Here is a 27,206-nt window from a genome sequence, read left to right on the forward strand (position 1 = left end):
GTGAGCAAAGCTACATTAAAGGTCACACACCAACAAAAGAAAATGGAAAGACAGGAAAAAGTCTTGAGCCGCTGCCATTTCCTTGTTCAATATCAGGAAAACTGGCAACAAATGCAGGGATTTATTGAAATATATGATATGCAAACATAAATGGAAATACAGTGTAGACTTTGTACAATTCTAACAACCTTGAAAGTCAACAGTATGACCACCTTTATTCTGCAGCACAGCCTGACACGTTTTCTTGTAATTTCTGTAAGTAGTATGTTGGCTGCCTTTTGTGCCTTCTTTGTCATGACCATCCCACACTGCTTCAGTAATGTTGAGGCCTGGCTACAATTCATAATCAGTTCTTGCTAAGTTTTCAGTTGTGTGTTGACAACACTACTTCATCTCATAGGTTCGGTGTCTGATGTATTTAAATGATTCATGGGGTGATGTTAAGTGGCTGAACAAACAAAAAAATAACCACATTCCTCCTGTAAAAGGACTGGACTGCATCTGTATGAAGAAAAAATAAAGGAAGACCTTTAGAAACCTCAACAACGCATATTTTTATACTCCTCAGCTCAGGCCTCAAAAACTATTTCTTAAAACCTCTTTTAAAAAGAAATTCAAGTAAGTCTGGCCCTTTTGAAGCAAAATATGAATAAATGAGGGATGTCTCAAGACTTTTGCTCAGAACTATATAAATAAAAAAGCCACAAAGGGTATTTTCTGAGCCTGAGCTCATTTATGATGGACTAAAGGGGAAGAGGAGAGCTGACCTGTGAGCTGATGAGTCAAGATTTAAAATGTGGCTCCTTATCAGCACACAGCTCAAACGTCAGCATCTGTGTCGGTGTAGGGACTAATTAGTGCACATGGCATGGGCTACAGGCACATATTTGTGAGGTTCATTAATGCTGAACTATATACACACAAGTTTTGGAGCAACATTCTGTTCGACAGATGTCTTTTTCAGGCAAGGCCTTGCTTCCATCAGCAAGACAATGACAAACCACAAGCTCCTCGTACAGCAGTGGAATCGCTCAATGGTAAGACTAAAGGTGCTAAGCTGGCCTCTGTCCGCAGTCCAGAATTGGAATCTACTAAAAACATTTGAAACAGAAAAATACGATACAACAACAGGCCCATGACTGTTAAAACCCTACATCACACAAGTAAGCAAATGGACGTGACCACTTTTTTAAGTAGCGCTGACATCAAATTCCCTGTATGCATATTTATGATGTTATGTTGCATGGTTGCATTTCAAATTCATTTTATACACTAAAAAAAGTATTTCTGTAAAGAAATCCATGAGACGGATACCTTAAAGAAAAAACATTTCTTCATATAGATCTTCATCACGATAGACTTCATCTCTGAAGACTCTTTACGACTGATAAACATAGCACAAGGCTGGCGTGAGTGGGGGGTCCCTCATATGTCACCATCATATCTCCCCACTGACCCTGCACAAGGCCTATATAGTTCAAATTTCTTTCCACCATGTGCTCGATTTCTACTTGAACCATCTGAGACATCATGGCCATTTGGAGCAAACTTCAGCAAACTCACGAGGACCCCCATGAGGACTGCTAGCATTGGCTATTCATTCTGAGTAGAAGTACATGTTTAACAGGATGTTTGCCTCACCATGCATCAACTCTTCAGATGTGAGAGGGAGGGTGATGATAATGCCACGCAGACAATTAACTTCTTAGTAAGGCCCTGTGGGCTTTGTTTCTAAGCATCTACATGTTGCTGCACAGGTTTTAATGAACAAAAATGTCTTACCCAGATGTTTTGTAAGGGACAATATTTGAATCTGGTCAATGACATCTATCCAGATGCCCAATGATGACCAGAAGTATTTTCCTCCATCCATCTGAAAATATTAACGGGCACACATTTCCCTCTTTGGTTCCATTATGTAAACAGGCATAGTGTCCCTTATTAATGAAATAAATATTGTACGAGCATTAAATCAGATAGTGAGGGTTTATGAGATGGCAGAAGCCATCTCATCTCTTTTAACGGGTCCAACCCGAGAGTAGGCTCCATCTTTGTGATTTAGTTGCCTTAGGAGTTGATAACGAACAGATTGGTTGTTTGCTCCGATGTAGAAAAGAAAATTAATTAATTAATTAATCAGACCCTTTTATTTTCAGTGGTGGATCATCATTACAGCAGTTTTTTTTTGTGTGTTTTCCTAACAACTAGGTCAACACATACCTGCACACACAGAGACAGAAAAATAATAGCAGGGTGTTATGATTACATGTTAAACTGAAAGCTTTTCTCTATCAATTCATTTTTGGTGAAAGTAGAACCTATGATGGAAAAAAAATCCAAATATTTAAAAGAAGAAAAAAGAAACAAAAAGGCAATTACTGAGTGGCAGCCATGTCTACAGAAGGGTTAGGTTAATATAAAAGATCATAGGTTCAAATAGGCTACTTGGAAATAATTTAGAACTCATTGTTGCTTCAGTAGACGAATCTGTGGTCAGTTTGGCATAGTTGGTCTGGAATTTTGTTGGATTTTTTTTATATTTCTTTCCAAACATATTTGCAAAATGTGACATTTTCTACTCCGGAGTCGTCGTCATCGATGCGGGCAAATTTCTTATCAAACCAACCACACGTTTTCAAACCTCCCTGGAAACCAGCAAGTTAAAAGGTAACAAATATTTACCAACTTTTCCTAGTGCATTTTGAACAATGTTCAGGTGCCTGTACCAGACAAAATCCCTAAAGAAACTGGCCGGAGTAATGTATAACCCATGCAAATCCCGCTCACAAGTAAACAGAATGTAAATTTCTTAAGCAACTTTACAACAACACACAGTGATGACTCCTCGATATGTAGGCCCATTTATTTACCCGTTTATTGTAAAGGCTCCAACGAGCAAACCTCTATGAACAATCCTAGATCCCGGGCAGTTTGCCGGATTAACTTGTTTTATGGGGATTTTCTCAGAGGAGTCACTCGTTACTCAGCCCCATCAAACCAGACAATTCATTCCAGGACACATGGAAGATCACAAGTTAGCCTCAAGGACAACAAAAGGATGAACTCAACTCAAGCACAATTTTCTTGTTTACTTTTCAAAATCAAATCCTTTTTAGAAGGTGGGACCCAAGATTTATTTGAACCACTGTCATGCAGATCTGTACAACTCTGGCTGCAATATTGTTTTCTTTCACAAACTCCAGATTGTTAATGAGTCTCCAAAAAAATTGACACAGAAATGAGATGCAGAGGGGGGATTTTGAGGGAGAATGAATGAAGAAACCATATGTTACGCAAGGCTGATTATATAAAAAAAAACAAAAAAAAACTAGTGGGTGGATGGAAATGCAGAAAATTGCTAAAACAGAGGGCGAGATGAGTCAAACGGATGTTGATGAGAATGCTGTGAGGAGATCCCTACTGAAGCTTTAGAGATTTGTGACACCTTAAGTGAAGATGTACATGCCAGTCCATAGTTTACCTGCACGTAGCAAACTCAGTGTAGATATTTCAAAAAGCAAACATTGTGACAATCAGAGTAAACAGTAGTCGGAAACCATCATTCAGTAAAAGGGCCAGTTAAGTGTCTTGTCACTACCGCATTTGACTTCTTAATCATAAGGACATATAGCAGTCCAAACATTAAAAAGAACTTTCCAAAGATGTGACGTGAAAGACCTGAAGATTCATTTTTAAGTCCAGGCTTGTACGCTCATGCGTGGGTAGAAAATGCAGAATACGGTTCCAATGGTTAAGTGTTCAAATGAGGCAGGAGGGAAAAAAAAAAAAAAAAAAAATTCACGTTTCAAACTGCAGCTTGTTCCTTAGAAATTTGTACAAAATTGGCAGCTGCGTAAGATACTTGTTTGCACTATGGTGACTGCTGTTTAGGTGGCCGTCTGCCATCCAACTAAAGCAGGATTCAGTTAAGGATTTAGGCTGTTTGTGTAGCAGGAACAGATGCGACAAACACTGTCATCCACTGCAACATGTGGCTTGATTTTGTCACCCCAAGAGAGGACTCGGTTTTTTTCTCCTGCTCTCAGAGTACTTCAGATACTTAAAAGCTTTATTTGAAAGACACAACAAGTTCATGTAATAGAACTTGTTGTACCGAGCCCATTTAATGGGAACATGCTCTTGTTTAAAGCTCCGCTGGATGTTAAAATACCATTAGAATTGCAGCCTTGTGTTGGAAAGAGAAAAATAAACAATGTTAAAAGGGGGGGTGGGGGGGGGGGGTTTAAACAACCATTAGCAGCATTAAACTGGTCTATGAGGATGAGTGTATGTGTGTGTACACACGCATAACATAACCTGTAAGACATTGCATGGGGGGGTTGAATATAGGTGGTCTATTAGTCGGTGTCCAAACATGTAATTTTCTGCCTCAGGCCATAGACCCAATAAAAGAAAGCATGACTGACATTAACAAGGAAAATACTACACTTGATATCAAGTTTTAGAGTGAAGCCACATTTCAATAGATGGTCAAGTAATTGTTAAGAAGGGAGAAACACTAGTGGATACTGGAGGACCAAGAAATCTTACATGGCACATTTTTCCCCAATGATGGTCCGCTTCTCATTCCCAAAGAAAAGCTCAACCACAGCCCTTAAGAACACTTGGGCACCGAGGCAGCCAGCTAGGCCTCGAGTGGAGCAGATAATACATGACAAATACACACATCGTATATATAAACAAACTGTCGAGAGGCAACAATTCAAAATGTGCGGTAGACCAAGACTCTGGATCGGGTTTTTTTTTTTTTTTTTCCCCAGTTTTTGTTTCCTGTGCATTGTCTTATGAGTCGAGCGCGTAGACGCAGCAGAGATCTTCAATCCTCAGTGTGTCAGAAGAAAACCAGGTACTCTTTCAGACTAACACTTGATTAGCAAACTACTTTTTGCACAATCCTTTATTTGACAATAAACAAAATAGGATGCTGGAGGCTTAAAATTAAAAGACAGAGTAGATTTTGATTTTAGATCAATATCCCAACAGTTCCCAGCAGACAATAGTGTTAGGAGCACATACGGAAAAAAAACAAACATTTCCGAAGCTTTTCACCAGCACATTTCCTGACTAGCCGTGAGACACCAAGAGACAACTGTACAACAGAAAGCTCGAGGTGACCGTTTCAAATACCCATCTTCCAAACATTCCTTGAAAGGGGAATAAAAAAAATAAAAAAATGAAATAAATTTAAAAAATAAGCAAGTCAACAATGTCACAATTTCTGCAGAAATGACAGAAAGCCAGCATTTGCAACTCAACTATGAATGTTATGATGTATCAACCGTCTACAGAGCATGCCACTTCCTGTGAGCAATGAGAGGTGGCAACAAGACCTCAGATGGACAAGGCAAAGTAAGGATAGAGTAGAAATTGAATGGAAGGCAGTAGGGCCGATATGTTGTCCTTTGGTTTTACTTGGGAAAGAGGTTTCTGACTTCATAACCCAGAAGAAAAGTCAGTTAACACTACACACACCATAATGATACTGAAATAATAAAAGGAATCACTTTAATCTAATGAGCAACTTTGTTGGAACAGTAAATCAAATCGCATTCAAACTTGAGTGAGCCCGAGAAGGCTTTAAATTTACAATCAAACGGGCAAGTAAAATTAGCTTCAATATAAACACAGCTCTTAAAATGCAGGAAATGGGATAACAGGTTGTTGCGCCACTTCTTCAATATGAAAATGTCGAACAGCTGGTCTCACCTACGTACTTTGTTTTAATGAGCAGAGGGATGTGTAAGAAACCCCAAGACTGCAGGAGACAGAAGCGAGGAGCCGGCTGTGTTCATCAGGTAGAAATACTCGAGAGCTGATGAGTTAACACTGAGAATCTGACACCGGTGGTTGGAATGAAGGGATAAACAAAATAGATCGAAAGGGAAATGACAAAAAAAAAAAAAGGAAATAAACATCAACTATTTCAATTTTATTTGTTGTGCTTTAGCCCGTTTAATTTATTTTCAAAACACCAATTCCAATGTAAGCGTATTGTTCTGAAGGGAGCAAGAGCAGTGTGACATCCAATAAATGATCAATGACCAAAGAAAAAAGAAAAGAAAAAAAAACATCCTTTAGTAACGTAAAACAAAAATCACAATAAATGACTGATCCAACGATGACTATCTTCAACACAAGCAAACACTATCTCCTTTTGTGCGCATGTCCGGTTTTTTTTTTTTTTTTGTTTGTTTTTTAAATGCAGAGCTGTGCACTGTTGCAGTCCCACTTCCTCTAAAGCAGCCCTCTGCGGGGGGGGGGGGTTGGGAGGTGACGCCGAGCCACGCGAGACTACATAGAGGTGTCGGGTACATTCCCGTAACTCTTCAGACATTAGACTCGCAGATGCTGCCTGATCAGGGTTAGTATTGTACACAGAATGAAAAATGTCACACGTTGAACCTAAGGCAGCCCCCGCTGTTTGCCAAGTTGGGGGAGAGAGGAGGGGGTGGTGGTGGTGGGGGGTGAGATGTTTGTGTGGCTCAAAACTACACCGATAAGCCACCGATACACAGATGGAACCTTCAGACAATAAACACACAAGAAAAATAAAAAAGAATGAACAGAGAAGGAAATGTAAAAAGTAAACGAGCAGGTTTTGGAATCTGTCTTGATCATTTGCCATTTCTCTGAATCTAAAAACTGGCACAGTCAGGACCCCCAAACAGGTTTTCGGTCGACTTGATCTTTTTTTTCTCTTCTTTTTTTTCCTCCCCCCCATCTTTTATCATTTGAATCTAAATATTTGTAAAATATGCATTTGCCTGTCATATTGTAATCATCAATCAGTTTATACTTTGTGCAGAGAAGCTTATTTGTCATGAAACTCTAAAGCGCATTAATATTTTCGTGACGATAATCTCTCTAAATCTAAACCCAAATACCAAGACGAGGATCTCAAAACAGAGAAGCTTTTAAGTTCCCATCCAATGCACTGCCTCTTTTTCTTTCTGCTTTTGATGGCTCAAGTTGTACCTAGATTTAAAAGCATCATAAAAGTGAGGAAATGGAGGAGGAGGAGGAGGGGAGGGGGGGGGGGGGGGGGTAGTTGGTGGTGGCAGAGAACAACACAATCTGGCCTTAGGAGGAGAGACTCATGATAATGCTGGTGCTGGGCCTTTTCAATGCACGAGGGCAAACGACAGGCTTTTAAGATGCTGCGAATTCATTAGGCCGACAGTTCTCCTTTGCTTAAAGGCAAACACTGATATTTCTAGGTCATTTCCTTAAAAAAAGGTAATCTGAACAAGAGAGTTACCCCAGCAGTCCACTTGTAGCCTGTGGTAGATAGTTCCTCCTGTGTGAGTTCACTGTTCGCCATCAGAGCCGTGCCGTGGGCTCAAAGTCGGGAGGTGAGCATCAGGTCCCAACGCGTGAACCCAACCCCACCGCCTCTGTCGATTCAACAGTCCTTTTTCTTGCTGCTTTTAAAAGGAAAACAAAAAAAAAAAAAAAGGGAAAGAAACAGCAGTGGTGCGCAGAGAAGAGAGCAGTCACAGGGAAATCTTTGTGAATGCAGCTCGCCCGCTCTTCTTCCGAAAATAAAATAAAAAATAAGGTGACGAGGAAAACGGTGTCGGAAAAGCTGGTTCTCGGGGAGCGAGGACAGGAGGGAAGAAGAGGAAAATCTTGCAAGAGAACAAGTCGGGCAGTGTTCCTGTTCATTAGTTTGTTTGGTGTGTGTGTGTGTGTGTGTGTGTGTGTGTGTGTGTGTGTGTGTGTGTGAGAGGATGTACTGTATTGTCAACGAGTGCATTTTGACCGTGTTAGCGGTGTGTGTGTGCTGTGAATATGTTCATGTATTCGTGTGTAGGGATGTGTACGTGGGTGTCTACAGCAGGTCGACGCGGCGGTAGTACAGCAGGTAGGCGGTGCGCTCAGTAGTCTGCTTCACCACCTGGTACTGGTTGATGACCTTCACTGCCTGGTCGTCGATACGCAGCCAGCCGTTAAGACCAATGTGGAAGACATCAGTGGTGTAATGACCGCCGGTCGCGCTGTTCCCGTGATGATAGACCACTGATGGAATTGGAAGACAAAGGGGGAAAAAAAAAAAAAGACATCGGAAAAAGGGGGTTAATTATTCTCAAGTTGTTACTCATGAGCTTGGGCACAGCGATGGAAGCAGTTTTTCAAATCACAGCCATTCTCAAGCCTTTGGCAGCATCATTGTTTTGGTGAATGAAAGAACCGACCTGTAGTGAATCAACTTTTCCCAGTGACAATGCATCACAAAAACACGCATTTATGCCAACTAAATTATGGAAACGCACCTGCAAAGAGCCTGTAAGTTCTTTGGCCTTTCACAACTTTGCTTCGCACTCCAGAGGACAAGAGATCTGAAAGGAAGGGGAAGTTGAAAGCAAAATCAAATCATTTTAAGCCAACATGTTAAAAACAATCGCTTCGTGTTCTCCAGGCGGCTTCTGGAGATTCTTCTTAAGATTAAACAAAAGTCCACAAAGTTTGTGACAACGCTCGTCGTTTGGATGTACCCTTAAAAGTTTTCCGCCGTCCTTCTTTGGCTAGAACAGTGCGTAAAGTGCCATTTTACTGCAGCACAGACAAGCTGAGGATAGAGTTCATTCCCCCTGAGAACAACTTGCCAGTCTGTCTTTCAGATTGCAATGACCAGGAAGAAAAACAATCCTTTGGGAACCAACCCCAGTAAATAGACTCAAGTTTAGTGCAAGTTCTCGAACTGATAAATTTAAACAATTTCAACTCTATACTGTTCATGAGTCCCAACAGTTTGATATCTGCACTGACAGTGTACGGGGTCCAAGTTGAAAGCCAAGGAAGCGGAGGAGAATGTGCATACCTTTGCTGATTTCCAGGTCAACGGGGTAATCAATGTTCTTTGTCAATTTCTGGCATCCTCCAGTCTTTTCAAAGACAAATCTCTTGAGGTGGAGCACCAGCACAGGTGGCAGCTCCTCCAGAGTTACCCTCCGACTTATTTCAATCTGAAAGCAAAAAGAATTAAAAAAAAATAAGAATAATTTTAAAAAATAAATAAATAGACAATACAATACAATACAAAAAAGAGACACACCAGTCAGAGACTGTACTGTGACAGCATTTAAAGACTATGCAAAAAGTTTCAAAGACTCTTAAAAAAGAGTAAGATTAGATTTTATTGAGTTTAGACAAAAACCCAATAAAATTCTCCCAAAGAAAACTGAACAAAACAAGGACGGAACAAGACATAACATTTTGTTGGAGATAGGAGAGCTGGTCGTGTCTTCGAAAGCACGACTCGTGACAGTTTCTGGCTATTAAACGTACGAAAGACGAGTCAAGCTGCGGGCCGGAGCAATTAGTCTCCAAAAATGACAAAAAAAGAAGACATTTATCTTGTGTTACAAGCACGCCGACAAAGATGCCCATTATACAGCTGTTGTGCAGATGTTCATTCCACCAGTTGTTCCTGCTTAATGTTCCAACACTGGGCCGTTCCACAGTTTACAGCCGAGGTTGTGAGGTCTGTACTGAGGCTCAGAGCGACCGTTACAAGATTAGTAAAGAAATTACAGTGAAGAGTCGAGCGATGGTATTTCCAAAGCTCGTTAAACCATCAGTAAAGCAGAGTGAGTCCAAACTTCAGTGTCAGGGGCAATAGAGAGATCTTTTATTATTACTACTATTACTTTGTATATTTTAGAGGGGTTTTTTTGTAGAAGAGATTCATTAAATCCGTTGCTGCAGGAGGAATATGCAGGTTGGTCATTCTTTTAGAGAGTCTAGCTCGAATCGATGATTAAAGTTGCAAATATTCTAAGAACTGATTGTTCCTGATGCCGTACTCCCAGACCAGATAGGAAAGTGAAACCAGACTATTGGATTAAAAGATGTGTTTGAGATGACTTTACATGATGAGATTAATTCGATTATAGTTGGGTTACGCTCCTTATTTGAGCAAGGGTAATTATCCAAGTATATATGGCGGTGAATTAATCGAATCATTGCCACAAAGCATGTCATACCCCCATACGACAGGTGGAGCTGTACCCATTTCAACTATTGCTAATACCCATTTCAACTATTGCTAATAGAGCCACTTCCGGTTGACCTCTTCACCACCAACAACAACAATCTCAGGCAGTCGAGAAAGAGCAAGATCAAGCTACGTCCCTCTACATTTTGTCTGTAATGAGCTGTTTATTGCACTAAATGTGCTTCACTGTCTACAAGCACGTTTAGTGGGACTTTCAACCGAGTTATCTCAGGGTCTTTTTGTCAAACTAAGGTGTACACCTGAACTCAAGTCTTATTGTAATTTACCCATTAATCCGATTCTTTACAGTGCCATGTAACCCCACTGAATGACACCCTTTTCAGCCCATGTGTGGAAGTTAATTGTTTTTTTGTTGCTTGTAAAGCAGGTAGCTTTGAGTGCTTCAAAAAAATTTTTTGTCCACTCCACTGAAAACCGAGGAACAAAGTGAGATCACAACAACAATTCAACGTGACCTCGACTGTCAAGTTTGCCATCACAAGTTTTAATTTGAACTGCTTAGGGGAGCACTTTTCGTTTACCTCCTGCTTGGTTTTAGAAGTGTAGCCCTGGACCGACTCTCGGGCCACCAAGGTTTCCAAAGCCTCCTGGACTGTGCGGATCTTCTCAGACTGGATGTCCAGCTGCAGAGTGAAGAAAGGCTGCAGAGTGGCTGACTCTTTAGAGTTTTGCTGATATACCACCGATCTGAGGAAGAAATAAAATATCCCAGTTTAACACTTTCAAACGACCCAAGGTTTGTCATCTATTAGAACAGTTCAGGCTCACCATTTTTTATGGACAATATTCACTTTTAAACAAGAAAATTACTGCCAATAATAATAATTAAAAAAAAAATATTAAAAAAAAAAAAAAAAAAAAAAAAAAAAACTAGAAAAAAAATAATAATAATAAAATAAAATAAAAAAAAATAGAAAAATCTTTCCCTGGCTTTCCTTGTAAAAATCAGTATCAATCATTTTCTGATGCAAATAACTGGCCTTTATCATTATTCTAAGTTGATTGTGATTGGCACATGGTCACCAAAAAATAAATAAAAATAAAAATAAAAATATAAAAAACACTGTACATTGGACTTGATCTGTTTGATCAGAACGGTTTCCGCAACTCCTCAATTACCCCAACACCTTAAAAAGTCTGTCTTTAAACCAAGCTTAGGGGACGTGCATTGTACTCTACAAAAAAAAAAAAAAAAACACTCCTGTATTCCGTTTCTCTCCGGGCACACAACTATTTCTAAGAAAATAATCTTTTTAGACACAGTGCTACAAGCACACACCAGGACTGTGCCAGACCAGAACCTCAAACAGCATATCATTACGGCAGGCAACCGCCAAGCAGATTCGTAACGTTACAACACGTCTCAAAGTCAAGAGCTTTATTTGTGGAAGGGTGCCGCACGTCTTGCTGACGAGACTTTTGACCACAAATGACCCACAGTGGATGTCATTCTGAAGGACTGTGGAGGACTTTGAGAAAAGCCGGAGGTGGCAGGGCAATTTGTAATGCCACCCACAATCAAAGTCAAAAACTAAGGCAGGAGCTACGCAACTAGTCCAGGATGCACAGATGAGGCTGACATAATTACAACCCACACCTCGGGTGCCAACGGTGAAAGAGATCACAATGCTGGGCTGTGAACTTTAGTCATAATTCATCTCTATACATACGGCGCATTATCTTTAAACCAGTGTTATCGGAAACAGCTTCACACCAATCTCTCAAAGTACCTGATGTGTCCACCAAAAATATCAGTGATGGGTGTGCGGACAAAGTCAGCTTGGCGAGTGATGGAAGTCTTGTTTCGGGGACCCACTTGTTCCCACTCATCATCACTTCCTTCCTCTTCCTTATCAGCAGCATCCTCTTCCACACCTGGCTGGGACTCCGGTCCGTTGGGTGTGGGAGCTTCTGTTGGATCAAATAAATTGAGGGTAAGTAGCTGGAAAAAAGTGTACGAAGTGGATCTGCAAACGACGTTTGCTGCATTACACATGCAACAACAATTAGACATTCTGAGCACGATCCAAGTGGAACAAATGCATCCCCATTGTGTAACTGGAGGGAACACAGTTAAGACACTTCTTGTGTTAGCTTGCTGACTGGGCAGCACTCAGCTGTGGAGACAGGATGTTTGCAAAGGAACTCGATCAGACAGCTCTAATGTATAATGTGGTTACCGATGGGGCCGTCAGCTCGTCTTTCAGATGCTTGAACACCACACATTCATAACAACTGTCCATGTTATGTTGGAAAAGGGGGAGAGTGACAGCTCACTGACAGACAGCAGAGCCTCTCTTTGGGGTTCCATCTCTTTTGTGTCTATGGCTCTGAAACTTTAGGTTCAAAGCGGTGCGTTCAAGCAGTTCGTTCATTCAAGGAAGAATTAAACATCCCAGTATGGCACAACTTCTGCAGGTAGTAGTATATTCAACACCTGAAACTTTAATAAATAAAACTGCTGGATTTGGACAGTTGTAAACACCAGTTTCCCTTGTTGATCAGTCCTCTCGGCTGCAAAGACACTGGTTTATGCATTAACTTCATATTCCAGTTCGGGAGATTAAAACAAACAAAACGTTCTTTAACGGGTCACCGTTGCAACTGCAACAAACCGCAAAAACCCCACCAAATTCTGTGAGAGCGTCATTTCAGACACATAGCAGCATGGCAATAACTCAATCGGATTATTTTTCTGAAAAACAAAACATGCATTCGACAAATGTTTCTTTTTTTCTACTCTCGCCTCTGGTGACACCAGCACTAGAGACTGTGTGAATAGGAGCAAGAGCTTAATGTACCACGCCTAGGAAGGGAGGCTGTCATTCAAAAACACAGCTCCCATGGTAACGTGGATGTAGGCTGAGCAGACGATTCATGCCAATTCAAAGCAGTACTGATTTAGATTAATGACAAAAACTTAAACAAAGGGGAAAACAGAATTTGCTATAACTCTGAAGCTCAGAGCAAATCGTACATTTTTCCCCCTCAAATTTAAAAAACAGTCAATTCTAAAGGCATTACATCATTGAAACTAGTGACTTTAGAGATGCTGTGGTAGGAAATATGGTTTGAAATGGTCCAACTAGGTTTAATTATCAAAAATATACTTCATATGCACTTTACATGCACGTTTCCCTCCCCTTACAAATCTAATGCTCTTGTGGGGTAATGAATTTTTTTGATAAATAGTATTTCCTACCTACATAAAACAGCTGTTTTTGTTATTTTTAATCATTTAAAACTCCACACTGTTCTTAATGACGTCTCGTTTTCCGTAGCACCCTTAATCCAACTAATTCAGCCTGCCGGATGTTTCCTACATAAACTAAGAAATAAGGTGATGTCAATTTCTTATTCTAATTATTCTTCTTCTGGTAGAAGTTGGTTTTCATCCCAAGTAGATACTCAACTCAGCTGGAAAGTCATCACGGTCTTCCCTTTTCAGTTGCACGACACATTGTTGTTGCTTTTAAATTTCTAACTAGAAGTCATCAAACTCATTATGTTAAAAGTCACAGACCCGATCATTATGTGAAACGCGTAATAATGTTCCAAAAAATGTTTTCAATTCAACAATAAAATGGTTCGACAAGTACATGTGCCTTGTGAAACGTTTCTGTCAGGTAAGCGCTAAAAGTTGCTTACTCTCTTCCTGAGGTGAGATTAGCTTTTTCAAAGCCAGCATCTCCTCGTGCAATCCGTTGAGTGTGAACCCAAGATACTCCTCTGCATCCTCTTGTCGACCCTGTGAGCAGACCGTAAATACATCAGCACTGATCTGCACACACCACACAAAAGAAAAAGGGTTTGTGTGCACACATTCATTGGTAAACAGATGAGAAGTGCGTGCACAGACAGGATGAGAGTAAGCCTGATTAAACATCCACAGATAACCATCTCCTTAGCGCTTAAGTCATTTCCTTCATTAAGACTGAATCAGAGGTGACTCAGCATCAAATACCTTTGTACAGAGAAGTTATCCAATTAGCTCAAACGCGTCTCGTCAAAACATGTCTACCTAAATACTGGCTGTTCCAGAGGAAGTGTATCCAGTGTGGTCATTATAAGAAAGACAAGAACATCTCGACACATTGCTTTGGAGTGAATATGTAATCTCTCAGGAGGCAGCATATCTTACCTTCTCAGAAAGACTTGACTTGATGAGAGTGAGGAGTCTATAAATGTATGTTGGCTCAAAAGGTACACCAGGCCGGATGTCTTTAATGGCCTTATCACCAACAGCTGGGGGCACAGCAACAAATCAAACGTCAGTGACATGGACAGAAAATGATCTCACAGTCTCCGGTCGCTCTCGTTGACATCATACCTTGCTGTTTGGTTTTAGATGGCACGGGCATATTGTTGAACTCGTTCACCAGCCTTACGCTGTCAGACAGAAAAAAAAAAAAAAAAAAAAAAAAAACAACGATGATGCCTAAGAGTATGACACCGCTTTACGATCTGTTATCCGCTCACAGAAATGCTACTTACAAGTTGTCTATCATGGGTGTGGAGGTACATGGTCTCTGTGCTTCATTATGCAGAGGAATGGACTTCATCAGGTGATACATGGGGGGGCAGGCGATCAGGGCCTGTAGGGTCTGAGTGCTCAGAGTCAGGGAGGCAAAGCATGACAGATCAACTGCTTTTTGAAAATTTAAACTAAAGAAGGAATTTGAGGGAAAAACCCTGGTGGTCACTTTAACGTCTTCTAAATCTGGGAAATTTCTTATTTGTACACACAAAATCCAAAACCAATTATTAACCTTAATGCGTCGATTGTCAGGTTTCCAGCTTTCTATAAAAGCCTTTAAAAGTCTTTTCAAGGCAGACCTGAAAAGTATTTCTAAGCAAATAAATGACATTAAACATTAGCAATGCATTTTTGAAGCCCCCCACTGCTCTCTGACCCACGTTTCGATTTAGCACCAATATAATCCAAGAGCGGGTAATGTTAACAACAGCCATGATTACAGTGATGAAAAAATGTTAAAAAAAGCAGTGAAAGGATACAGCGTTGATGTAACACCAGTTTCCCTTGTTGATCAGTCCTCTCGGCTGCAAAGACACTGGTTTATGTATCAACTTCACATTCTCAATAAGTTCTGGGGATTAAAACAAACAAAACGTTCTTTAACGGGTCGCCGTGGTGCAACTGCAACAAACCGCAAAAACCCCAGCATAATTCTGTGAGAGCGTCATTTCAGACACATAGCAGCATGGCAATAACTCAATGGGATTATTTTCTAAAAACAAAACGTGCATTCGACAAATGTTTCTTTTTTCTACTCTCGCCTCTGGTGACACCAGCACTAGAGACTGTGTGAATAGGAGCAAGAGCTTAATGTACCACGCCTAGGAAGGGAGGCTGTCATTCAAAAACACAGCTCCCATGGTAACGTGGATAGAGTCTGAGCAGACTTATGCCAATTCAAAGCAGTACTGATTTAGATTAATGACAAAATGGAAAACGCATCAGAATTAAATAAATGAGCGTGTTTTTACTGCATTTGCACAGACTGTCCATCGTGCTGGTGCATGACTCTGTGAAACTATGCTGATAAACGTATCCTACAGGCACCGCGGCTTTGAAGCAAAGACTTTACGGACTCTGCTAATATCACTGTATTGTGATCCGACTTGTGTGAAACGCTGCATGAACCTGAACGAACACTGAATATTTTCAATCAACAGGAAGCACTTACCAGATCCTTGCAGTCAATCATCATTTGCTATGACTTTAGATGCTTATTGAGTTAACTTACACAACAAAGGGGAAAACAGAATTTGCTACAGCTCTGAAGCTCAGCAAATGTTAATTTCTTCCTCATGTTTCAAGCAGTCAATTCTAAGGACGATACGAACTGCCCGTCTGTAGCTCCGCAGTGGTGTATGTCAAAGTAGCTTCGTCCTTTTCAAGTTGAAGTGGCACCAGTATAGACTAAACACCGGTCAAATGCACTCGCATAAGCCTTCTTTCTAACTAAAATGACCAGTGCTCAACATTTGAGAAACATTTCCATTTGCTTATAATCACATTACCGATAACAATCCGCTGGCATGCCAAGTAACCCACAGAAAAATAAAGAACTGAAGGTCAGTACACCAAACTGGTGCTTAGCATTTTACACAATTCCAGCGGTTTCTCATGTTTATATACCGATAGCTGTCAAGTGTAAAATATGTATATATATATATATATATATATATATATATATATATATATATACACACACATACACACACACTAGATTCTCTGGTTCATTCACATACATAAATAAACATTTCCATGTCAAAGACAAACATATTGTTACTGTTAAATAAAAGAATTAGCATCTTCAGTTACATGGAGTATGTTCTGGAGGAAAAACACTGTGGTGAAAACGTGTACTTTTGACAAGACTGCACTCAAAGTGGAATTCAAATCAGATTGTGGGTGGGCAAATAAATGCGGTCTCTCGAAAGGTTCACATACCTTCTGATAGAAAAAAAACCCCTAACATGCACATTCATGCAGTTTAATCAAGGTAATCTAAATAGATAAATGTGCATCTTGAACAGGAAGGAGGGCCAGTTCAGATTATCAAACTATGATGGATTTTCTAGCCTGACCCCAGTAACATATTTCAATAAGTTATCTTGTTTTGTTGTAGTTTAAATGTTGTTCAACTTGTCAGGAAGAAAAAAAAAAAAAAGGGTTTTAAAAGGTTCTTCATGTTATGAGTTCTTTCCTTGTTGATAAATGAACGGTCAACTACCCGTTGACGTCACAATCCATAGAAACTATTTGATTTCTATGACAGCAATTATTTGTGATTAACTTAACTGTATCCATGAAACAATTATTCCAAATAGAGGTACTAACACAACTTCAAAAGGAAATTTGGACACATCATGCTTAAAGGGGACACAGATCTATGAACAGTCTACGACAACAAAAAAAGTCACCTGCACCTGAAAAAGAAAAACCATCCACCTTTGCTCCAGCCGCGTGGACACATTCTTTTACTCGGATGTTGTGAGCCCTGCAAGGCACTCTTGCCCTACTTATACTGGTGGAATGAGATAAGGTGGGTTATAAAAATGTAACTAATGACCTAATTTCCGACAGCAAAGCAGCATGTTTTGCTGCCATCTAGTGTCCTTTTCTTAACCCTGTGCTTTGTGGCAGCATCACACCTAATGATTAGACCAGTTCTAAATAAACATTATCGGCAGCTAAACATAATGCTTTTGTGTCAGGGATGTTTAAAAGTCTATGCTCACTTACTAATAGAGCAGGAGCTGCACAATTGTATCAACACTGCCACCGAGTGGATTGGAAACAAATGCAGCAGCAACAAATACACCTCATGCAGCAGCAGCACCGCACTTTAAACAAGGGAAAATCCAGAACAAGTGTGCCGTGAGCGTCTTCGTATAATACCTGCAAGTTTAGGGGCCATGGGATCCTCTGATACGTGCACAGGACCTTCTTTTACCTCCACAACTTTTTCAGGCTGCTCTGGCGTAGCAGGGGAGGGAGACACGGCTTCCACAACATTCTTCACCTCTACAAAGGCCTGAGGGCCCCCAGGCAGAGGCTTGGAGTTGTGAAAGAGGCTAGCCCAGGATTTGGGAAGATTGGCAGTGGGTGTAGATGAATTTGCAGGCGAATGCGCCTGCTCTGTCACTACAGGCTGTGCAGCAGAGTCTGGGGTGTGATGCTGAGCCTGCTCCCCACTCTCACAGTCATCTTTGTGTCCATCTGCACTGACAGGAGTATTAGGCTCTTCTAGCCCGTTGGCCACCCCGCTGTCTGCAACCTCCCGTCCCTCTAGTTCAGTAGTCGTAATGGAAGTGATGACAGAGGGGGTGGCCACTGAAGGAGGAAGAGGTGATTTGGAGCAAGGACTGTGTGGGGTATCTGAAAGTTCAGGGCTCTGTGGAGACAAATTATCTGGCTGCTGATCTGCAGTCCTTGGTCCCTCTGTCATCCCTCTGCTTTGAGAGGAGGATGAAGAGGAGGAAGTTGCATTGATGCCATCTGATAAAGAGGCAGCTCCACTTGTTAAGTCCAAAGAAGAGTCATCAGGGCTATCACAAGTCCTCTGATTGGCAGTGGATGTGGGGACAAACACAGCAGCTGTTGTTGCTGCTGTGGAGACAGGTCCAGGGGTGGAAAGTTCAGCCCCTGACAATGCCTTACTGTCCACATCCTCAGCACTATGGTGTGGGCCTCCGAGTGCATGTCCGTTTACCAGTCCCGTCAAAGCCCCTCCATCTGCTGCACCCGTGCTGCTGCTGTTTCCGCTAGCTAATGGATCCAGGTAGCTGTAGTATCCTGGCGGTCGCTTTTTCTTTTTCTTTCTCTCTCTCTGACCCAGACTGCCCGGGAGTCCATCCATGTCCTGGCATGCCTGGTGATTGTCCAGGGCAGAGGTCTCAGAGTCTGGCCCGTCCAGAGAGTTGAAGTGGCTTCCATCTGGGACATCAGCTGCTGGAGGAGCCGTCTGTTGAGCCTTCTGAGCTGACTGGCAGCCCAAGATGAACTCTGGAGCCTGGGGGTTGAGGGTACTAGACACCTTGTACAACGGATCATTCACCCCAATAGGCTTGGAATCCATCACCTCATCGACACCAAACTCAATGCGCTGATAGTCTTCTGCTGCAGGAAACATTATAGTTCATTAAAAACACAGAAGACCTTTTACAACACAATCAAAGCCAAAAAAATATATATAAATATATTTTTTTTTTCTTCTTCAAAAAGTCAGATAGTTGTACTTTTATTCCTGTTGCAGAATTTTCTACAAGATTCCGATTTCTAATAAAAGCCAGCCATCACTTAGCTGGGTCATGGGAACTCTGACAGGATCAGACACAACAAAAAGAAAAGAAATTCCTGGACTTATTTCTGACAACTACTGTTGTGTCTATCCAACCCACATTCCTCATAATAGCAAGTAACTAATAAAAGTAATCAAATGGAAAGCTGTAACAACATTTTAAAGGGTGTGTATATGTATGTATATAAATGATCTGGACTTTTCTATTTACTTTTAAAAAAGCATCAAAATGTATTTTAACTCATTCAGCTTTAACAAATAATCATAGATTACACTGATGGGGTAATATGTAACAAAGAAAAAACAGAAAAGCTTGTGATCAAAATCTCAACTCGTTCAGACTGAATACTTTTAATTATTCCATTTTTATGTGTCAATAACTCAATCAGCAATATAAAACAACAATTTACCACAAGTAAATGTACTTCGTGTTGAGTTAAAATCCATTGCATGGCGGTTTAGATTAATAATTATAATGCAGTAAGAGGTGCAAGGTGCAAGGGTGAATATAAACAGGAAACATTAGTAAGTGCAAATAAGAAAAATCATCCAAGTAACCTATCAGCCGATTGGTCGCCCAATCTATAAATGCTGATGTTCTTAAGGAGTTAAGAGGGCATTAAAACAGTGATTACTTCCTCCATTGGGAACAGAGGATATTCTGTTAGTGTCACTGAAAATGCACTTTATTTTTTAAAATTGCATTCAGCGGTAAACCTCAAAAACGCAACAATATGTACACACATGTTAGCAACCACAGAGACCATCACTATGCCCTTAGTAAATAAGCTTGATTGTTAAATCATGTGAAAGTAAAAGGTAACTTAATTTCAACTTGGGAGCCCTGCGACAGTGAAAATGCATTAAATGCAAAAGAAGATACTCAAGTATCTTGAGCATGCAAAGCTCTACAGATTGTACCAACAGGCAAGAGAAAGAATACAGGCGCACAAGTTTAGAAAAGCCACCAGTTTTTGAAAACCTGGATTTCTTTAGTTTTTTTTTTTTTTTTTAAACAGACAATGTGCAACAGCTAGTCAAGTCACAGGGTGTCGGACTCCTCAACTCACCGCAAACCTGCAGTCCCATAGACTCCATAATATAAGGTACAGCAGGAGTGCAGTAACTTCCTAAATATTCAATACAAATCAAGGTAAGGCAAATGTTATGTACAAATAAATACCATTGAAATGGCAGCTATAACATATTCTTTTAAATTCGGTCGCCAAAATGTCACAAATAAAAATGGTGTATTCTAGGGTCATACGGGTCAATAGCTTAAAAAATAAATAAATAAATAAATAAAATGCGTTATCCATTTCAAACATTACTATACACACAAATATATGAAAATAACCGTAAAAAAAAAAGCAAATTCCTGCTGTGCAATTCCAGGTCAATTAAGTCTGGGATTTGAGCACACATTTAAAGAGCTAATGTGAAAACAGCCAGCAGCTGATGTGGCTTAGGGTATGTTGAAGGCATTTCTTTTAAGAATTAGGAGACAAAAATCACATTATCTAACAATCTAGAGAATGTGAAAAATACGTACCAGAAGACTGACTGACACAAGGAACTTTGTCATTGAATGGAGGAAGCTGTAAAAAAAATAAATAAAAATAAAAATAGGTCAAAACAAAATTTGGATTAAGAAAAAGTCATAGAACATTTTAAAATATCTATAATTTTCACAATATTCGGAACATGAGATTAATGACTGGTAGAGGAAGGGAGGGGGGCGTTTAAAATAAAATTTAAATTTTATTTAAATGGTGCCATCTACATAATGCAACATCGTGTTCTGATCAATCTGAAGTTCCTCAGCTGAATTTGAAAAAAATGTTGAAAAATTACAACCATAATGAACATGGTTACTTCTTGTCTAAATGTATCTTGTTGGCCAGTAGAGGCCACCAGAACTTCATGAAAATAGCTAAATATGCTGACAAAAACGGGGAAACGATGATTTACTGATGCTAGAATAACTACAACTTCTTTCTTCTTACCTCAACATAACATCGAGGAGTCACAAAAAACTGATTTATCTCATCAGGGCTGAACTCCCCGAAGATGTACTGTGGGAAGAAATCACAACAACTATTAGTCAAAGGAAACCAGAAAGTCGGACAACTCGTTTTTCTCAAAACATTTTTTTGCTGACATGATTTGCTTAAGACTTCCTAACTAAGACACTGATCTTGACCATCCTGGTACGCCATTTTAAACACACCAAAAGCTTGAGATCACACATTAGTATTTGTAAACAAGACTGAGGGAAGAATCAAATTATGTGAGTCAAACGCCAGACAGCACATATCTGGAAATGATTCAAAAGGTGCCGTCATCTGTTAACTGGGGCTGCCATCAGCCTGTTATCCTAACCTGTGCAAAGGTAAAGCAAATCAAGAAATGATGAGTCATGCTGCGTTTATACATGAACCATCAACACGATTCGTTTCCAGGAATCAAATCATCGCGTACTACAAAAAAGGTGGCCCAACTTTTGATCAAATAAAACTTCAACGGAATTTTCAAACATTTCACTTACATTACACATTGACTTAAAAAACGTCATTTGTGCCTACTCATCAGCCTAATCTGGAGAAGTGCATAGTCAATAATTAAAAGATGAATCAATCACTTAAGATAACAGCATTGGTGGCTGGGCTGCTCGTGCACCTAATGCCTTGTTTCACAAAAAAGGAAGAAAAATAAATAAATAAATAAATAAATCAAGCCTTATCACAAACTACAGCCTCTAAAATGACCACTCAAGAAAATGATCCAGGATCACCAAATTGCTTGGTGCTCTCCTGCCTTTTTATAGGAAGAAGCTATAACCTAGTAATCCAATTCTTCAGCCACGGAAACCCAAACTACGTTTTTGATACCTGCATTTGTGGTTTTACATTGTGCAAGAGCAAGTCGGGTCACAGGGTGCGGTGCATGGCAGCGCCACACAATTTAGTCTCATCTTAGCTCATAAACCAGGTGTCAACTCTTTCTTTTTAAGGCAAAAGGCGCAAACACCGTTTCAAACTGCATCCACCCTCTACTGTGATAAACTGATCAACTTTTAAACATGATTAGCCTCCGATCGTTTTGTTTACGGGGTTAAAGACTTGTCTGTGACTGATAAGACATTTACACTTGCAGTAAAAGAGACGAGCTAGTTTTAAGCACTATTTTCTGCATTCACCAATACGAACCGTTTGATATTTGCTGGATCAGGCTCCGCATGGCTTTGTTCCCTCATGTCTCTGAATTAAGAGTTCATATACATAATTTAAAAAAAAAAAAAAAAAAAAAAGTCTCCACAACCAACAGGATTTGCTCTAAAAGGAAACTGAGCTATCATCAAAAAAGGGAACAAACAGGCACTGGTACTGTAAATTATAGTGGGATAAAGACAGGAGTTGGAAAGTTATAAATACATCACGGTGCAGCAAAATGCTGTTTCATTCTACCTTTCTCAATTATTCATCCCACTCAGCACATTATTTTATATCGTCATTACTCACTTCTGTGAAATACTGTCATCATATTGTGTAATTTCATTAGAGGCTGCTGTTGTGTTACACCCTTGGCACATGATTCTTATGGCTTCAGGGGAAACGCCACACGTGCCACCAACGCGTCTACATGCGCATGGGAAACAAAGTGACTAAGAAAAGGTGAAATGAACTCGCTCGCCGTGCCGCTGATTCCTCTCGATGCAAAACAGTGGAACGTGAAAGGGAAGGCACAGAGAAAAGAAAGTGCAGCTCAAGCATATGTAACTCTTTGCAAACAAGGCCCCACGCGAGGGCCCACAATGCTGAAATGGCACTACAAGCGACAAAAAGCCAGCTATAATCCAACGGCCTCGGGACGGCTCACACAATCACAACAGAAAGAAAGCCCCTTTGCTTCTTTCTGCAGGCGTGCCACACGTACCACACTAAGCTTCCCTTGCTGTTCATTCAGACTGCGATTGCAACAAATTAAGTCATCTGTATGATTTCAGCAGTTTCGTGACGACAACACACACGTGCGCATGCACACAAGGACCTACGAGCGCTGAAGTGCAGAATAGCAGCCTTGGGCTGCGAGATGTAGAATGCGACTTTCACTACCGTTCATCAACTTTTGGTGGCACTGTGCTTTTCAAGTTTCTAGTGCGACCACAAGGGAGGAGAAGATCAGTGATAATTAGTCTGTCTTGAGAGATTTCTCAGCAGCAACTCATGAGATCTACAGACTTGAGCCGCTGAAAAACAAAACCTGCAACAGTTTTTTGACCAAAATAACCGTAAAACCCTGGAAATGACTGGCTTACACTCGGGTCAAATCACTTACCTTCATGTGTGTTCAAAGGTCAAAGATACATTTTGGCACTAATCCCAATGCAGCAACTTTCTCTGAGGCATCACAAAGATGCAAAAGCAACAAGCCTTTTATCCACCTCCCTGCTACTCTTTCCACACCTGGGTGGTCTTTTGAAATACAATCAAGAGAACTCCTAAAAGTATTGGGAAATGTTATTCTACTAAAGGCCCCACAAACAAGTGGCGTCTAACCGCAACAGGTTGCACAACCAGCACCACGCACACCTGCTCTCTTAACGCCGGTATGCAGTTATTCATGAACAAGTTGGCCAAGCATGAATATGATGTAGTGACACCACAAATGAGGTTGGAGGAGTTTTCAATACTCCAGAGCACGCCTGTGCCTACATGTTGATGAGGTGACACAATCCCGATGATAAAGCAAATAAAAACAAACAAGAAAAGTAAAGTTAAGAATAACATTTGTACCTCAATAATGAAGCGGTGAGCCGTAATAAAACTACTATTATTTAAACACCTGGATACCTACCTGCCTTGAAAGATGACGAGAAGACACGAGAATGACAATTCAAGTGATTAGACAAAACCGGTTGTGCTATTCCCTGAGATCAACCCCCCCCAAAAAAAAAAAAACCAACCACACTGCCACAGCACAGCAACACATTTTTCAATGTTTTTCAGCGATGCGTTTAGTCTCTTCCCCGGACTAAGATGAGAGCAGACTAATAAATGTCAGGGGGAAAAGACTAAATGATAAGTTTCACAGATAATTTGACGATTCAAATGATTATTTTTCTGTTTAAATATGGATTCCTGAATGTATATTCTGATCGTAGCTTAATTTTTTTTAATAATAAATAACTTTTAGAGAGCAGGTCAGACACGACAAAAAAATATTGACCTTTTCACACATTTTCAGAGCAAAGTGTAAATTTACAAAAGCTTTAAGACCCGGTCAAATCACTACTCGAAGCAATATTTTTTGTATTGCACGTGCTAATGAGGCTGGTTACATGCCAACATGCTGGTGTGCTTGGCTGTCCATCCATTTCTGCACATTTAACTGGCGAATTAACATCGATGCACAAGCTCTGTGAGGAAGGCATCCACTGCTTTACTGTTTAGATAAGCTCAGGTGAAAGAAAAAGAAATGTCACAGTTCTCACTTTCAAATGTAGAGACATGTCCCCTAAATGCAACTTAGGGCAAAAAGAAAAAGGAAAGGAGGCACGAGCTACAGCATGTTGTAGCTGCACAGGTCATAAATTCTGCGCTCACTAGATCCCCGAGCTAAACCAATAAGCTTTAAAAGGTAATGGGATGTTAGGCTTTTCCTGGTGGAGACGAGTTTAGATAAAGGTAACTTCCACATTTGCATTCACAGCGGTTGACCACGACGTACTGGCAAAGTACACCGTGAAAAGTGGAAATACATTGTGACTATCAAAACCATTAGAAATAAATCATTAGTGAGGTGAGATTGACGCCCCACCCTCCAGGATCCTGCAAAGAGTCCCTCTGGACACATTCTGATTGTGGCTTACATTCATTACAGCAAGGCCTTGTGCCATTAGGTCAGTGTACCTTAACTACATTTAACAAAAGAAAAATGTCAAAATGGAACAAAGAAAGCACTAAATCTATGATGAAGTAGGATTTTCCAGGGCTTATCTTCAATTGGGAAAGATAAAGTAAGTTATCGTGCTCCTTTTGGTTGTGTCATAATCAACAGGACAAATAACTTCAACCAAAATTAAATCTGCCTTAACTCAGCAGATGCCGGTACAAAGCAGTATTGTTAAGTATTACCAGAATGACCTGTTTGCTGGGTTTCATCTCAAAAGACTGATGTCCCCTTGACAACTGGTGCTGCACATCTCGTTTGTCCTCTTATTTGGCTGCCAAATCTGATTTTTCTGCCCTTTTAATCACTATGTCTAAGTATTAAGTTTCTCTCACTTTGATTTGTTTCTCATTCGCCTATACCCCCCCCCCGTAAATCATTGAGACAGCAACATTTTTATTCACATCTCCTAAATAATTTACACAGGGTGGGCTATATAACATCATTATTTTATCACTGGCAATGTGTTGTCAGACCTAAGAACATTGCAAATAATTGTTAAACTCTGCTAGCAAAGCCATTTGTAAACTTTAGTAATTTAGACTTTATACTTACACCACCCCTGTTGTGTTGAATTCAATCAATGTTAGTGTCCACTGATTTGACAGCATGTCTGATCATTTGACAGGGCAACTTTAGTTTTTCTGAAAATAAGAAGGTATCAACTGAGACGGGTTTTGCATTTAAGTTTTCGCTTAACTGAAGTTAGCCAATAGAAATGCTTTATTTGGAGGCAGGAACAAGTGTGAAAGGGGCAGAAATAGCTATTAAGTAAAAGTTACTTTTTCTACATTTGTTGAACATTATATTCTTAAGGTGATACTCCACAGGGCAACTGCTTAAAGTTGAAATATACATGCTTTGACATTAGTCTCAAATCAACTTTAATTCAGACACTAGAAACTTCAGACCGGGCATGTTGCTGCATGCACACCTCAAAATGGGCCTCCACACATGACGGCTATCCTCAACAAAAATATCACTAAACATGCAATGTTTCCTACAATCAAAGCTCAGACCAACATAAACTGGTTGCTCGGCAGCACATACGAGTCACACATGGTGCAGGTTTCATCTTAATACCACCCATTTACATCGCTATCAACTAAAGGCCCACACACTCTCAGTGTATTTAGCAAAAGCGGCTAGCGCACTGACAGTAAAGTATAAGCTCACCACCTGTGCAAAGCTGTTAGCTCGCTAGAAGCTAAATGAGTTCAGATATTTCTCATCGCACAGCTACTCAGAAACGGCTAATTATCACATGCAACGTGTTTAATGAAACCGTTATTCAACTTTACGACCACCCTGAGTTGAACTATTTTGGTTGAATAATCAATTATGGAAATTAGGTATGGGAGAAGGCCTGTGGCAGCACCGAGCAGGTGGGCCATGCGTACACGCAGCAGTTTCCAGTCACATTTCTCTGTGAAATAACACATGACACTCGCGGGATCTCACGCCAAAGTGTCACTGGCGTCTTACTACGCGTGCTCCTGTGTATTTAAGCTGAAAAAGGCTGTCGTACGATTAAAAACAGCAGTAAAGCGCACCGCTGGCTCATATGAATGGGTGGACATATGGCCTGCTAGCTAACGTTGCCATGCTGGTTGTGTTTCAATGAGACTTAGGGGGGCATTAGCAAGCACTTTTCAGTGCCAACAATTTCAATGACACGACTGACCCAATGTTACAAATAACTACACACAACAGACCATAACGTTACACTTTCATGGCAAAACTTTTGCTCAGAATGTTGCACAAACTAGAGTCGTTCACATAGCTATAAATAACCGTTAGATTGCGTTCAGCTGAAGTTGTTGTGCTGGCTAATGCTAGCTAACTAGCTTAGCTACCTTGTTGCTGTAAGAAGCCATGCTCCCGGTGAGATTTTCACTCCTCCGCTGACAAGATGAAAACTCTCCCGGGAAGGAATTATTGGCTTGTAATGACAACTACAAGAGGTGCTCTACTTCGACGCCATTGTCAGTTGTCCAACGATGTACTAGCAGTCGAAAGTTTTGATCCATGTAATGCATCAGCAATTCATGCTGCTCGCCTTGCCATCTCCGCCATTTCCGTCTAGCATCTTCCTCGCTTGCTAGCCAAACCAACTCGCGGTCGGTTGTAGGGGCAGCGTGAGCTCGGAGAGTAAGAACAAATGCTTCCGGTAATAGTTGGCTGTAAGACTTCATAATAAATGTCTTCATCTCCTGCTACTGATTATTCTAAGCCGTTTGTGATGAATATAAAGCAAACATGACCTATTAGTTACATGCAGTCGCTATCAAATGATTATCGCTCCTTCGTATCTACACTGTGAAGCAATGGGACTTATGTGTGGGGTTTAATCACATAAGCAATGTAGACTATATTCTATGCAC

General features: G+C 40.5%; 1 protein-coding gene across 6 annotated transcripts; it reads right to left on the reverse strand.

Moving 5' to 3' along the window:
• Window positions 1-4,881: 4,881 nt before the first annotated feature.
• Window positions 4,882-26,941, reverse strand: usp10 (ubiquitin specific peptidase 10). Of its 6 annotated transcripts, none has more exons than XM_075460885.1 (15): window positions 26,679-26,941; window positions 20,877-20,945; window positions 20,423-20,468; window positions 19,941-20,000; window positions 17,469-18,686; window positions 15,056-15,147; window positions 14,534-14,643; window positions 14,370-14,428; window positions 14,181-14,284; window positions 13,688-13,820; window positions 11,770-11,950; window positions 10,561-10,726; window positions 8,843-8,987; window positions 8,295-8,360; window positions 4,882-8,040 (listed from the first exon to the last, which is right to left on the reverse strand). In XM_075460885.1, the coding sequence occupies exons 1-15, from the start codon at window positions 26,697-26,699 to the stop codon at window positions 7,853-7,855; spliced, it is 2,658 nt and encodes an 885-aa protein (XP_075317000.1). In that variant the 5' UTR covers window positions 26,700-26,941; the 3' UTR covers window positions 4,882-7,852. The 6 variants fall into 6 exon arrangements, with proteins under 6 accessions (XP_075317000.1, XP_075317010.1, XP_075316990.1 ...); XM_075460895.1 differs by having other exon boundaries at window positions 13,688-13,787; window positions 17,469-18,689; XM_075460875.1 differs by having other exon boundaries at window positions 17,469-18,689.
• Window positions 26,942-27,206: the final 265 nt, after the last annotated feature.

The sequence above is a fragment of the Odontesthes bonariensis genome, chromosome 1 (assembly GCF_027942865.1).
Source record: "Odontesthes bonariensis isolate fOdoBon6 chromosome 1, fOdoBon6.hap1, whole genome shotgun sequence".
NCBI lineage: Eukaryota > Metazoa > Chordata > Actinopteri > Atheriniformes > Atherinopsidae > Odontesthes > Odontesthes bonariensis.

Bases quoted from the DNA above. Each gene is read 5' to 3' on its own strand.
- usp10 (XM_075460875.1), bottom strand. From the start codon at position 26,699: ATGGCTTCTTACAGCAACAAG. The intron at 14,285-14,369 runs GTATGATGTCAA...CTGTGCCCCCAG, and splicing joins ATCTAAAACCAAACAGCAAG to CTGTTGGTGATAAGGCCATT. The intron at 11,951-13,687 runs GTAAGCAACTTT...TTGATCCAACAG, and splicing joins AATCTCACCTCAGGAAGAGA to AAGCTCCCACACCCAACGGA.